This window comes from Salvelinus alpinus, chromosome 8 (genome assembly GCF_045679555.1).
Source record: "Salvelinus alpinus chromosome 8, SLU_Salpinus.1, whole genome shotgun sequence".
Lineage (NCBI taxonomy): Eukaryota > Metazoa > Chordata > Actinopteri > Salmoniformes > Salmonidae > Salvelinus > Salvelinus alpinus.
This window is the reverse complement of record NC_092093.1, coordinates 39,088,407-39,103,348: the sequence shown is the minus strand read 5'-3', so window position 1 is coordinate 39,103,348 and position 14,942 is coordinate 39,088,407. Positions and strand designations below refer to the sequence as shown.

At 43.2% G+C, this 14,942-nt stretch overlaps 1 protein-coding gene across 1 annotated transcript in view; it reads left to right on the top strand.

Annotated features, from left to right (window-relative positions):
• The window catches only part of LOC139583094 (serine/threonine-protein kinase D3-like), a 62,088-nt gene extending 47,759 nt beyond the window's left edge, over window positions 1–14,329 (top strand). The window contains exons 12-19 of the mRNA XM_071413836.1: window positions 6,166–6,218; window positions 6,373–6,445; window positions 6,938–7,044; window positions 7,484–7,645; window positions 7,831–7,929; window positions 8,135–8,402; window positions 10,289–10,374; window positions 10,603–14,329. Coding sequence (XP_071269937.1) covers window positions 6,166–6,218; window positions 6,373–6,445; window positions 6,938–7,044; window positions 7,484–7,645; window positions 7,831–7,929; window positions 8,135–8,402; window positions 10,289–10,374; window positions 10,603–10,776 — 1,022 coding nt within the window. The 3' untranslated portion in view covers window positions 10,777–14,329. The remainder of the gene's footprint in view (window positions 1–6,165; window positions 6,219–6,372; window positions 6,446–6,937; window positions 7,045–7,483; window positions 7,646–7,830; window positions 7,930–8,134; window positions 8,403–10,288; window positions 10,375–10,602) is intronic.
• The last annotated feature ends 613 nt before the right edge of the window (window positions 14,330–14,942 follow it).

Sequence of the window (14,942 nt, the reverse complement as noted above, 5' to 3'; positions counted from 1 at the left end):
CGGGCTGTTCACCGCCTGGTACGGCAACTGCACCGCCCACAACCGCAGGGCTCTCCAGACGGTGGTGCGGTCCACACAACGCATCACCGGGGGCAAACTACCTGTCCTCCAGGACATCTACAGCACCCAATGTCACAGGAAGGCCAAAAAGATCATCAAGGACAACAACCACCCGAGACACTGCCTATTCACTCCGCTATCATCCAGAAGGCGAGGTCAGTACAGGTGCATCAAAGCGAGGACCGAGAGACTGAAAAACAGTTTCTATCTCAAGGCCATCAGACTGTTAAATAGCCATCACTAGCAAAGAGAGGCTGCTGCCTACATACAGACTTGAAATCATTGGCCACTTTAAATGGAACACTAGTCACTATAATAATGTCACTTTAATAATGTTTATATATCTTGCATTACTCATCTCATATCTACAATTGAAATCTGAAGTTTATGTACACCTTAGCCAAATACATTTAAACTCAGTTTTCAAAATTCCTGACATTTAATCCCAGTATAAATTCCCTGTCTTAGGTCAGTTAGGATCACCACTTTATTTTAAGAATGTGAAATGTCAGAATAATAGTAGAGAGAATGATTTATTTCAACTTTTATTTCTTTCAAGTTTACATCCACTCAATTAGTATTTGGTAGCATTACCATTAAATTGTTTAAATTGGGTCAAACGTTTCGTGTAGCCTTCCACAAGCTTCCCACAATAAGTTGGGTGAATTTTGGCCCATTCATCCTGACAGAGCTGGTGTAACTGAGTCAGGTTTGTAGGCCTCCTTGCTCGCACACGCTTTTTCAATTCTACCCACAAATTTTCTATGGGATTGAGGTCAGGGCTTTGTGATGGCCACTCCAATACCTTGACTTTGTTGTCCTTAAGCCATTTTGCCACAACTTTGGAAGTATGCTTGGGGTCATTGTTCATTTGGAAGAACCATTTGCGACCAAGCTTTAATTTCCTGACTGATGTCTTGAGATGTTGCTTCAATATATCCACATAATTTTCCTCCCTCATGATGCCATCTATTTTGTGAAGTGCACCAGTCCCTCCTGCAGCAAGCACCCCCACAACATGATGCTGCCACCCCCGCGCTTCACGGTTTGGATGGTGTTCTTCGGCTTGCAAGCCTCCCCCTTTTTCCTCCAAACATAACGATGGTCATTATGGCCAAACAGTTATTTTTTTGTTTCATCAGACCAGAGGACATTTCTCCAAAAAGTACGATCTTTGTCCCCATGTGCAGTTGCAAACCGTAGTCTGGCTTTTTTATGGCGGTTTTGGAGCAGTGGCTTCTTCCTTGCTGAGCGGCCTTTCGGGTTATGTCGATATAGTACTCGTTTTACTGTGGATATAGATACTTTTGTACCTGTTTCCTCCAGCATCTTCACAAGGTCCTTTGCTGTTGTTCTGGGATTGATTTGCACTTGTCGCACCAAAGTACGCTCAACTCTAGGAGACAGAATGCATCTCCTTCCTGAGCGGTATGACGGCTACGTGGTCCCATGGTGTTTATACTTGCGTACTATTGTTTGTACAGATGAACGTGGTACCTTCAGGCATTTGGAAATTGCTCCCAAGGATGAACCAGACTTGTGGAGGTCTACAATTTTTTTTCCTGGGATTGCACAAAGTTGGGGACTTATTTACATGTGGTCCCTATTTTTTTACATAAATACATTTACAATTGCATACATAGACACATTACAGAGATAGAGAGAAATGCTCGACCTCCAGATGAGATTGAGGGGGAAGCTTAAGTACAATTCTTACAAGCTTGTTTGGCTGGTAGCTTATTCTTTAGATGTTTGGGGCTGCTGGTGAACCGTGATGTGCAGGCATAATCAAAGTGACACGACTAGTCTTTAGGGGGTCTATAGCTAGGTTTCCATTCAATATGTGACAGATTTTCATGTGAATATTCTAAGATCTTTATCAAAACAATATGCCATTTCACATTTTCCTTTAGGAGAATTTGGCGCCAGACAACATGACAGGGGAGATTTTAATTTACCGGACGTTTGAGAAATTTAACGGACATCCTTATGCATTCAGATCCAACCTGGCGTAGCCAGCGCCTCAATACACAAGGGATGTTGATGAATTGTGGCTCATCCCTCAGCCAAATGAGCCACAATTACGTGTCCTTAAAAACAGCCTGTAACAAATGACAAAAACACTATTCCTTGTGTTTCGAAGTGGAGCATATGCAAAACTATAGCCTCTTATTTAAAACTAAATGTATCAAGGCACTGGATCCATAGGCCTATAAGCTTAGGTGTCCAGTGTATGATATTAATATTGAAATAAATATATAGAGCCAATATAAAGGGAGAGAAGTTTAATACTAACCCCGGAGATAGAGATATGCCGGTGGGAATATTTTCTATAAAGATACGCATTATATTGTTAGTTATAGGAGTAACTCTGGTAGGCCTGAAACAGACTTCCTCATCTCAAGTTCATCTGTCGGAGTCAGTAGGAGCGCACTGCCTTCATGTCATAGGCCTGCAGTAGCTAAAGCTTAATAATAGCCACACCGTACCAAACCTTGACAAACTTTTCTAATCTTTATCAGGGTAATATCAAAAGTAAGTCAAGCTGTTGTTTATAGAGAAAACGCGAGCAGAAGAGCGAATGTAAACCAGGGAAAAAGCACGCTAACCTCCCCTGTGCCCAATAAAAAAACACAACCCTTCCCAAAGCAAAAAAAAAGGTTTGACAACCCTCCCCTATTTTGCACCACCCCTCCCCCCGTGAATTTCTATCTGTCCCTGAGCGATCTTTGGTTATTTGATGGTTACCTACTCTCACGGGTTCAAACTAGTGGCCTACCTACCTCAAGCCCAATTAAAACATAGTTTCTATTGGTCGAGGTCGTTTGGGTTCAATTTTGCATCAACATTTTGCTTGTGTCCCAAATGGCACATATTCTCAAAATACAGTGACTCAGTTCAAAAGTAGTGCACTACATAGGGAATAGGGTGCCATTTGGGACACTTCCTTTGTTCCGCTGGGCTGTGCATACAGTGCAGACGAGCTTGATATATTTCTATGGATTGTGTTACATAAGCCCAGTCTTTGGGTCACCCAGCTGATTGGTATTTGGTGGCCCACTTCTGGGACCGGACTGCTGGTATAGATCAGTCCGAGTTCAGAACCAATGGAAACTCCAATGGAAATGTACTGAAAGTACAGGCTTTGGGCATTCACCTAAATAGATTTGACTTATTCTTTACATACAGCATATAAAAATATACAGTGCATTCGGAAAGTATTCAGACCCCTTCCATTTTTCCACATTTACATTTTTTTTTAAGCCATATTCTAAAATGGATCAAATAAAATCCTCATCAATCTACACACAATACCCCATAATGACAAAGTGAAAACAGGTTTTTAGAAATGTTTGCTCATTTATTAAAAATAAAAGACAGAAATACCTTATTTACATAAGTATTCAGACCTTTTGCTATGAGACTTTAAATTGAGTTCAGATGCATCCTGATTCCATTGATCATCCTTGAGATGTTTCTACAATTTGATTGGAGTCCACCGGTGGTAAATTCAATTGATTGGACATGACAGTGCATGTCAGAGCAAAAACTAAGCCATGAGGTCGAAGGAATTGTCCGCAGAGCTCCGAGACAGGATTGTAACAGCTCGCTTGGAGTTTGCCAAAAAGGCCCTAAAGGACTCTCAGACCATGAGAAACAAGATTCTCTGCTTTGATGAAAACAAGATTGAACTTTTTAGCCTAAATGCCAAGCGTCACGTCTGAAGAAAACCTGGCACCATCCTTACGGTGCAGCATGGTGGTGGAAGCATCATGCTGTGGGGATGTTTTTCAGGGACTGGGAGACTAGTCAGGATCGAGGGAAAGATGAACGGAGCAAAGTACAGAGAGATCCTTGATGAAAACCTTCTCCTGTGCCCTCAGGACCTCAGACTGGGCGAAGGTTCACCTTCCAACAGGACAATGACCCTAAGCACACAGCCAAGACAGCGCATGAGTGGCTTCGGGACAAGTCTCTGAATGTCCTTGAGTGGCCCAGCCAGAGCCCGGAGTTGAACCCGATCTAACATCACTGGGGAGACCTGAAAATAGCTGTGCAGAAAAGCTCCCCATTCAATCTGACAGAGCTTGAGAGGATCTGCAAAGAATGAGAGAAACTCCCCAAATACAGGTGTGCCAAGCTTGTAGCGTCATACCCAAGAAGCTGTAAGGCTGTTATCGCTGCCAAAGGTGCTTCAACAAAGTACTAAGTAAAGGGTCTGAATACTTATGCAAATATGATTTCCGTTTTTTATTTTTAATAGACAAAAACATGTTTTTGCTTTGTCAGTATGGGGTATTGTTGTGTAGATTGATGGGGGGGAAACGATTTAATCAATTTTGGAGGCTGTAACGTAACAAAATGTGGAAAAAGTCAAGGGGTCTGAATACTTTCCGAATGTACTGTATACTACAAAAGGGGCATTTTCTGAAGAAAATGCGTGTGCTTGCTTTAGCTAGAATAGTTAAGCATCATATCTACTTTAAATATACAGTACCAGTCAAAAGTTTGGACACACCTACTCAAGGGTTTTTCTTTATTTGTACTATTTTATACATTGTAAAATAATAGTGAAGACATCAAAACTATGAAATAACACATATGGAATCACGTTAACCAAAAACGGGTTAAAACAAATAAAAATATATTTCATATTTTAGTTTCTTCCAAGTAGCCACCGTTTGCCTTGATGACAGCTCTGCACACGCTTGGCATTCTCTCAACCAGCTTCACCTGGAATGCTTTTCCAACAGTCTTGAAGGAGTTCCCACATATGCTGAGCACTTGTTGGCTGCTTTTCCTTCACTCTGCGGTCCAACTCATACCAAACCATCTCAATTGGGTTGAGGTCGGGTGGTTGTGGAGGCCAGGTCATCTGGTGCAGCACTCCTTTACTCCTTCTTTGTCAAATTGCCCTTACACAACCTAGAGGTGTGTTGGGTCATTGTCCTGTTGAAAAATAAATGCAAACCAGATGGGATGGCGTATCGCTGCAGAATGCTGTGGTAGCCATGCTGGTTAATTGTGCCTTGAATTCTAAATGAATCACAGAGAGTGTCACCAGCAAAGCACCCCCACACCATCACATCTCCTCCTCCATGCTTCACGGTGGGAACCACACATGTGGAGATCATCCGTTCACCTACTCTGCGTCTCACAAAGACACGGCGGTTGGAACCAGAAATCTCAAATTTGGACTCATCAGACCAAAGGACAGATTTCCACCAGTCTAATGTCCATTGCTTGTGTTCTTTTCACCAAGCAAGTCTCTTCTTATTATTGGTGTCCTTTAGTAGTAGTTTCTTTGCATTAAATTCGACCATGAAGGCCTGATTCACGCAGTCTCCTCAGAACAGTTGATGTTGAGATGTGTCTGTTACTTGAACTCTGTGAAGCATTTATGGGCTGCCATTTCTGAGGCTGGTAACTCAAATGAACTTATCCTCTGCAGCAGAGGTAACTCTGGGTCTTCCTTTCCTGTGGCAGTCCTCATGAGAGCCAATTTCATCATAGAGCATGTTGTTTTTTGTGACTGCACTTGAAGAAACTTTCAAAGTTCTTGAAATTTTCCGTATTGACTGACCTTCATGCTATAAAGTCATGATGGACTGTCATATCTCTTTGCTTATTTGATATGGACTTGGTCTTAGGGCTATCTTCTGTATACCACTCCATACCTTGTCACAACTCAACTGATTTGCTCAAAAACATTAAGAAGGAAAGAAATTCCACAAATGAACTTTTAACCAGGCACACCAGTTAATTGAAATGCATTCCAAGTGACTACCTCATGAAGCTGGTTGAGAGAATGCCAAGCTGTCATTAAGTCAAATTGTGGATACTTTGAAGAATCTCAAACATAAAATATATTTAGATTTGTTTAACACTTTCTTGGTTACTACATGATTCCATATGTGTTATTTCGTTGTTTGGATGTCTTCACTATTATTCTACAATGTCGAAAATAGTAAAAATAAAGAAAAACCCTGAAACTTTTAACAATGAAAAATATAATCATGTGTGCTTTCCTTGGACCTGCTTCAAATAGAGCTTGATCATTTACTGTTTCCGAAGCCTCACAGAATTTTTTTTTTGTCTCTTCAGAGGACCTTTCAATCAGCATATCAGTGTCTAACTCACAGATCACAGAGAATGTGGTAAGTGTATATCAAATACTGCATATTAGATATGTATAGCTACAGCTCCACAAGCATTCCCGATAACTGAGGAATTTTAGGAATATTTAAAAATGTCTGCAAAATGTTAGATGGATTGTCTGTTTCGTGAAATATGTCTTTTCTCTTTTTTTAGGATATCAGTTCAGTCTACCAGATCTTTGCTGATGAGGTCCTGGGGTCGGGCCAGTTTGGGATTGTGTACGGAGGTAAGTCAGACCGACTCTACAGTAGTTCCATTGGCTTTATGTACATTGTGAAGTGGAAAGGAAACTCAGCAACTCAGGACTGTGGAAGTTGAAAATAGCTTCTTTTTTTTGTTGCTTTTAACAATAACAAAGCTATTTTAATCGACTTCCACAGTCTTCCGAGAGCCTCTGAATTTCCTCTTCACTTCAGTTTGCTCCTCAATTCATGCACCTTGGTTGGAGAGCGTGGTAGCAGCAGAGTTCCCTTCCCTTTGGCTTCATGTACATCCATCCAGCCATGTTCTCTTCTCTTTATAGTGGCTTTAATTCACAGGGAGAGGAAGAGTACTAGCTTGTTATTCTTTGTGTGTTTTGCAAATAAACTTTTATTAGTGGAATTCCTCGCCGTCGGTCTATTCTATAGTTGGAGACAGAGGAAGACATACAGACAGTTCATTTGCAACAGTCTGCAGGGAGTAGCCTGTGATTTATCTTTTTAATGCTCATGTGTAGGTAAACACAGAAAGACTGGGAGAGACGTGGCCATCAAAATCATCGACAAGATGAGGTTCCCTACCAAGCAGGAGAGCCAGCTGAGGAACGAGGTGGCTATTCTCCAGGTAGACAAAGGACTGAGAAGCCTGGCTCTTTCACTGCCAGTCTAGACGCCGATAGCCTGGGAATCTGAACCTTGTTAGCTACGTTTCACTATTGTTTCACTGAACAACATTAGTCAAACGTAGAGATTCAGTCTGGAGTCCCGGGTTAGATCCTTGAAGGGCTATTCTGAAGAAATGATGTACTTTTTCTGATTTCAAAGTGCGTCTGTGGACCCTGATATATAGATATCTCCATTTGTGGAGCGTGGTGTTAGTTGATAAAAAAACAAACCATCCAATGTGTGTGCAGCACTATCCTCTGCATAGTTGAGGTCATCTGTCACCAAGCACATAGAGAACATGTTTCTGTACATCTAAGGTCTCCTTCTCTCTAATTGCACATCAGGGATAAATATTACATTTTGAATTGAATTAAATCCCCTGTCTCCCTGCCTGTCAGAACCTTCACCATCCTGGGATCGTCAACCTGGAGTGCATGTTCGAGACTCCCGAGCGGGTCTTTGTTGTCATGGAGAAGCTCCATGGCGACATGCTGGAGATGATCTTGTCCAGTGAGAAGAGCAAGATCCCTGAGCGTCTCACCAAGTTCCTGGTCACACAGGTCAGTAACAGAAAAATATAATTTATACTAATGAACCACAGTAACACTTTACGCAAGGTGTTTTTATTACTGTGTAATCGTTCCTGTACCCGAGAGATAATTACACAATACTGGAAAGCCACTGTAATGACAAGTACCACAGCTCAGCCAATAGTAAGTCTCCCCATGTGCTTCCTGACCCACAGATCCTGGTGGCTTTGAGGCATCTTCACTTTAAGAACATCGTTCACTGTGACCTGAAGCCTGAGAATGTGCTGCTGGCTTCCGCAGAGCCCTTCCCTCAGGTGAGTACATGAGCTGTCCACCACAACAAGCGGACTGGGCTATTGGGCTCATTGTTATTTTGATTAATTTAACCAGATTGTTATTGTAAATGAGAGTTGATCAATTACTTATAATTACTTTGCTTACTAAAGCATTCAAAATGGAACTTACCCATAAGGACTGACAGCACAAGGATGACCTTGGTTCTTATGTGTGTTCCTATAGGTGAAGCTTTGTGACTTCGGCTTCGCTCGCATCATCGGCGAGAAGTCGTTCAGGCGCTCCGTGGTGGGCACGCCCGCCTACCTGGCGCCCGAGGTCCTACGCAGTAAAGGCTACAACCGTTCCCTGGACATGTGGTCGGTGGGCGTGATCGTTTACGTCAGCCTCAGCGGGACCTTCCCCTTCAACGAGGACGAGGACATCAACGACCAGATCCACAACGCTGCCTTCATGTACCCTCCCAACCCCTGGAAGGACATCTCTGGAGAGGGTAAGAGCGAGTGGGTGTGTGCATCCCAAATGGCACCGTATTCCCTTTGTAGTGCACTATATAGCGAATACTGTGTCATTGAGGACGCACTGTTTTTTTTCTGATCAAAAATACATGTTTTTTTCCTTCTTCTTTTCAACACGTCCAATTTGCTATTATGGATCATTTCTTTTGAGAGCCATCTATAGCACTCTTGCTTTATAAGTAGATTCTAGACAATAGTCATGCACTGGCGCTTTTTACAGTCACCAACCCTGTAATCCCCAAGTAATTGGCCATTACAGGATAAATACACTGTTGACTCACTCAGTGTACTTACAGTGGGATCTCTGGTGTTACTCCCGGTCAAAACTAGACTGTGGCTCCGTCCCAAATGGCACCCTATAGGGCCCATAGGGCTCTGGTCAAAAGTAGTGCACCGTAAAGGGTAAAGGGTGCCATTTGGGATGTAGCATGTGTTCCTATTGGGTTGACCAGTTGACCGTCTTAGTTTCTGTTTCCCAGGGTCGCTGTGGTTGTAATGGGCGGTCTTCACCTTTCTCAGGGTGGTCTTCACCTTTCTCAGGCTGGTCTTTTCCAGTCTCTCCCCTCAGAAAAAGAAGCCTACTGCTCAACTCTTTGGAAGTGTCTTTGGAACTTTCTTTGGTACTTTGAGACTGATAATAGCGTAATATTTGTGTAGTCCTAATTGACTCAACCTATAGAGGTAGCCATGTACACTATATATACAAAAGTATATGGACACCCCTTCAAATTAGTGGATTTGACTATTTCAGCCACACCCGTTGCTGACAGAAAAATCGAGCACACAGCCATGCAATCTCCTTAGACAAACATTGGCATTAAAATGGCCTTACTGAAGAACTCAGTGACTTTCAATGTGGCACTGTCATGGGATGCCACCTTTCCAACAAGTCAGTTCGTCAAATTTCTGCCCTGCTAGAGCTGCCCAGGTCAACTGTAAGTGCTGTTATTGTGAAGTGGAAATATCTAGGAGCAACAACGGTTCAGCCACAAAGTGGTAGGCCATAAAAACTGTTCGTCAGGAGTTTCATGAAATGGGTTTCCATGGCCGAGCAGCCGCACGCACACAAGCCTAAGATCCCCATGCACAATGCCAAGTGTCGGCTAGAGTAGTGTAAAACTCACCGCAATTGGACTTTGGAGCAGTGGAAATGCATTCCCTGGAGTCACGCTTCACCATCTGGCAGTCCGACGGACAAATCTGGGTTTGGCGGATGCCATGAGAACGCTACCTGCCGCAATGCATAGTGCTAATTGTAAAGTTTGGTGGAGGAGGAATAATAGTCTGCGGTTGTTTTTCATGGTTTGGGAAAGGCCCCTTAGTTCCAGTGAAGGGAAATGTTAACGTAACAGCATACAATGACATTCTAGACGATTCTGTGCTTCCAACTTTGTGGCAACAGTTTGGGGAAGGCCCTTTCCTGTTTCAGCATGACAATGCTCCAGTGCACAAAGCGAGGTCCATACAGAAATGGTTTGTCGAGATCGGTGTGGAAGAACTTGACTGGCATGCACAGAGCCCTGACCTCAACCCCATCAAACACCTTTGGGATGAATTGGAACGCTGACTGGGAGCCAGGCCTAATTGCCCAGCATTAGTGCTCAACCTCACTAAGGCAATGATCCAACATCTAGTGGAAAGCCTTCCCAGAAGAGTGGAGGCTGTTATATCAGCAAAAGGGGAGACCATCTCCATATTAATGTCCATGATTTTGGAATGAGATGTTTGACGAGCATGTGTCCACATACTTTTTGATACTTGTCTGGAGTGGCCAGACTGGAGAGAGCTTGTGTTGGATGGAAATGTAGATCTCCCTTGTTTCTCATGTCGATGTTGTGCATGTTTGTCCATCCACTCACAGCCACGGACCTGATCAACAACCTCCTCCAGGTGAAGATGAGGAAGCGCTACAGTGTGGACAAGTCTCTCAGTCACCCCTGGCTCCAGGTAACACACCTGGACATTGACTAGGAGGAGCTACCTTCAGTCACACCATGTTCATCACATCATTCAAACGCAACACATCTCTATGGTGTTCACAGTTCACTCTGTTATTTTTTTTAAAAAGGACTTACTCCATCTAAGGGTCTATGATAAGCTACTTCTCCTAGGCTTCTTCTTGCAGTTTGCTAATGACAACACACTTAACCTATACGCTTCCCATCCCTCCTCCAGGATTATCAGACGTGGCTGGACCTCCGGGAGTTTGAGACACGCAGAGGGGAGCGCTACATCACCCACGAGAGCGACGACACCCGCTGGGAGGAGCACGCCGACGAGAGAAGCCTGCACTACCCCAAGCACTTCATCATGGCACCCAATCTGGACGACATGGAGGAGGACCCCTAGTGGCCGGGAGGACTGCCTGCAGGATGCACGTGTTTCAGGAGGAGTTCACAGGGCATCCTGGGACTCGGGAGTCTCATGGCTAGTGCTTGGGTCCCTGGAACCTGCCACTCCTGGCTGAGACTGTAAGCTTAAACAGGCAGAGATGCATATATAGCCTACATGTATGTGCATGAAGGTGTAATCGTGCACTACTACGTGGAACAGACAGGAGGCGATGCAGTGGACAGGCAGCAGTGTGGTGGTACAGCACCATGACATGGGAACACACAATGGTGTTGTGAGGGAGGGGGTGATGATCGAGTATCTTTAGGTTGTTTTGTTTTCATCACATTCCAGAGACATGGTTTCTTTCTCCGCCGGCTGCCTTCTCTACAAGCCATAATATACAGTATGTCTCATGAGCCTGAAAGACTAGCATTACCTTTGGGGGTTGGTTAGATAGGGATTCCCCCAGCAACAGTAATAAACATTTGCACTGCCTTTCAACCCAGAAAAAGGGTTTCTATAAAATATGGTTACTTTAGACCAAATCCACGAGACCGAGAAACAGTCAAGCTTTTCAGCTTCAATAGCATATTGTTTTAATGTTGTTCGTTTAACATGTGTATTTGAAATCTCGGCACGACTACATTCAATTGTTAGTTTACCATGAGAGTGCTATTTTTGGAAAACTTTTCTTTCTATTGGTTTTATGTAATGCTATTGAACTGGAACACTTAAAGGGATACTTCGGGATTTTGGGCAATTAAGCACTTTCCTTCCCCAGAGTCAGAGGATCTCTTGGGTACCATTTTTATGTCTCTTCATCCAGCATGAAGGAAGTAAGAGGTATTTTCGCAAGCCAATGCTAACTAGCGTTAGCGGGATATGCCTGGCAGTCTATGGAATCTACTCGCATGCTAGCAGTTACCATAGACTTCCAGTCATTGCGCTAACGCTAGTTAGCAATTGCACTAACACTAGTTAGCAACTTCCTTCAAACTGCACGCAGAGACATACAAATGGTGCCCACGAGTTAATCTGACTGGGGAAGTAGATAAAGGGCTTAATTGCCAATATCCTGAAGTATCCCTTTAAATACAAAATATGCTAAAGTCCTGGATATACACTCAGTGGCTAGTTTATTAGCTACACCATCCCGTTCACGAAAATGGTTCGCTCCTACAGACAGTGAGTCACGTGGCCGTGGCTTGATATAAAAAGCAGGCAGACAGGCATCGAGACATTCAGTTACTATTCGCTTGAACGTTAGAATGGGCAAGACGAGTGACCTAAGCAACTTTGAGCGGGGTATGATTGTCGGTGCCGGGCACGCCTGTTCCGGTATCTCGGAAATGTCCGTTCTCCCGGGCTTTTCACGCACGACAGTGTCCGGGGTTTACTGAGAATGGTAAACAAAAAACATCCTGTAGGCGAAAACAGCTCGTTGATGAGCGCTTGAAAGAGAATGGCAAGAATCGTGCAAGCTAACAGGCGGGCCATGAACAGGCAAATAACAGTGCAGTACAACAGTGGTGTGCAGAATGGCATCTCTGAACACACAACTCGTCAGTCCTTGTCACGGATGGGCTATTACAGCAGATGACCACACCGGGTTCCACTCCTATCAGCTAAAAACAAGAAGAAGTGGCTTCAGTGGGCACGCGATTACCAACACTGGACAATTGAGGAGTGGAAAAACATCCAACAAATCCCGGTTCCTGTTTCGTCATGTGGATTGCAGAGTCAGGATTTGGCGTAAGAAGCATGAGACCATAGGCCCATCCTGCCTGGTGTCAACGGTAGAGGCTGCTCAATTGGTAACAAGGCACACGTTAGATCCGTTGTTACCAATTGAGCAACGTTTCCATTTCCCAAACAATTCAGGCTGTTCTGGAGGCAAAGGGTGGTCCGACCCTGTACTAGATGGGTGTACCTTATAAACTGGTCATTGACCACATATATATTTATTTTGCTTATTCGGTGAGATGTTTTTTTGCACTTTTAGTTAACTGTAATCTCTGGCTCCCTTATTGGATGCCTTGAATGACGTTGTGAACCAATCAGCAGCTGCTCCACACGGTCTTATCTGCCCTCCTTAGAAAAATGTCAGATAAAAAAAAAAAAAATGAAGCTAACTCAAGCCTGAGAATTCTACCCATAGAAATATAATTAATAGAAGTAATTGTATTTTTATGATTCTACCCTTTTTTATATATATAACTACGGACATTCTGGATGTCAACTAAATGGAGTACAGTGCTAAGTGTCAGAAAAACATTGATATGATTGCTCAATGATAACCAAGCCTAGGAAATTGTAGATATTAATTCTCTGCTCTCAGCCATACCATTAGCTTACAAATGTTATATTTTTTAATGAAGTAAAGATAGTTGATAAATGTTTTTCAAGTACCAAATGTATGATTTTTGTTCAAGAACTGATGGGCCTTCTCAAAGCTTTGCCTTATTTCTTTCCCTTCCTTGTTTCGTTACATGACCAATATCTTGTTGTTCCTTATGTCCTTTGTCCTGTTGTGTATGTATGGTTGACTGGGTTCACCCAAGGCCAGAACTACTGCTGTACTCCGGTGAGAGAGCTGCAGGGCCAAGCAGTCCAGCAGATTCACAACGGATGAATCCCAAATGGCACCCTATTCCCTATACAGTGCACTAATTCTGACCAGAGCTATTCCCTATATAGGGAATAGAGCGCCATTTGGGATGTAGCCAAACGTCTGAGCACAGTGAAAGCATGGGAGCATACAGAGAAAGCAGCAGAGACATTTACTCAGTACTCTGTAATAATACCATGAATGCAACATGTTTGCTGAAGAGAGAAATCCTACATTTGTCATAGAGAGAAGAAGAGGGATGTGGCTTACCATGCCTTCAACACTGTGTGTGTGTGTGTGTGTGTGTGTGTGTGTGTGTGTGTGTGTGTGTGTGTGTGTGTGTGTGTGTGTGTGTGTGTGTGTGTGTGTACACGTGTTACATTTTGGCTGTGTTGAGTGTTTTTCCCATCCCAACCTAAATCATGAATTGATCATGTCTCGTTGAGTGATGGCCTTACAGCATGCAACTGCTTATAGCAGTTAATAACATGCAAATATTTCAGAAATAAAAGAATAGGGCATTTGACATCGCTGGAACCAAGTGCAGACTTATCATGCTCAACGCAGGATACCCAGTTAAAACATAGAGTGAATGAGTAGAAAGAACGAATGCAGAATTAGTTGACTGTGCAATTGTGTGCAGGGGCCAAAAATGCAGATTTTTCTTTTGTGAAAACACCAAGTGACTTAAATGACACACCAATATGTTTTCTTCTCCCTCTCCTTACTTTGGTATTCGCCTATTCAGTCTCAACCCACCACTTTGGACTGTGAAACAACGTTCTGTTATGAACTTCGCCATACAGTAGACTGTATTTTCAGTGTACAAAGTTCATGTAGAAGGGTAATGACTTAAACCTGAGATTCATTTAAAATGTGTGTTGCCACTGGATTGGCAGATGTCAGTGTTTTCTTCATTTCAATATTGACATATCTAATAAAACATTTCCTCGGACAGTACTGCAGAGAATGTACTCATTTCATTTGCAGCTCGTTTACAATTGGTCCTATTTTTTTGGTTTTTAATTTATGTAAGACTACACAGTGCTCAAAACATTAAGAACACCTTCCTAATATTGAGTTGCACCCCCTTTTGCCCTCAGAACAGCCTTCATTTTGTCGGGGGATGGGCTCTACAAGGTGTCAAAAGTGTTCCACAGGGATGCTGGCTCATGTTCACTCCAATGCTTCTCACAGTTGTGTCAAGTTGGCTGGATGTCCTTTGGGTGGCGAACCATTCTTGATACACGTGGGAAACTGTTGAGCAAAAACAGCAGCTTTGCAGTTCTTGACACAAACCGGTGGCACCTACTACCATACCCTGTTCAAAGGCACTTATATATTTTGTCTTACTCATTCATCCTCTTAAATGGCACATAGTAGTGCACTATATAGGGTACCATTTGGGAAACATAGGAACTGGGATAAAGTGTTATTTTTATGGCTCTAATCTGTGTAATTAAAACCAAATGCCACAGAGTGCCAGTGGAGCCTGTCACATTTCATTGTGCCATATGTTAGATGAACAGAGCCATTTGTGGCTGGGGAAGAAAATAAATGGCTAACTACTGCT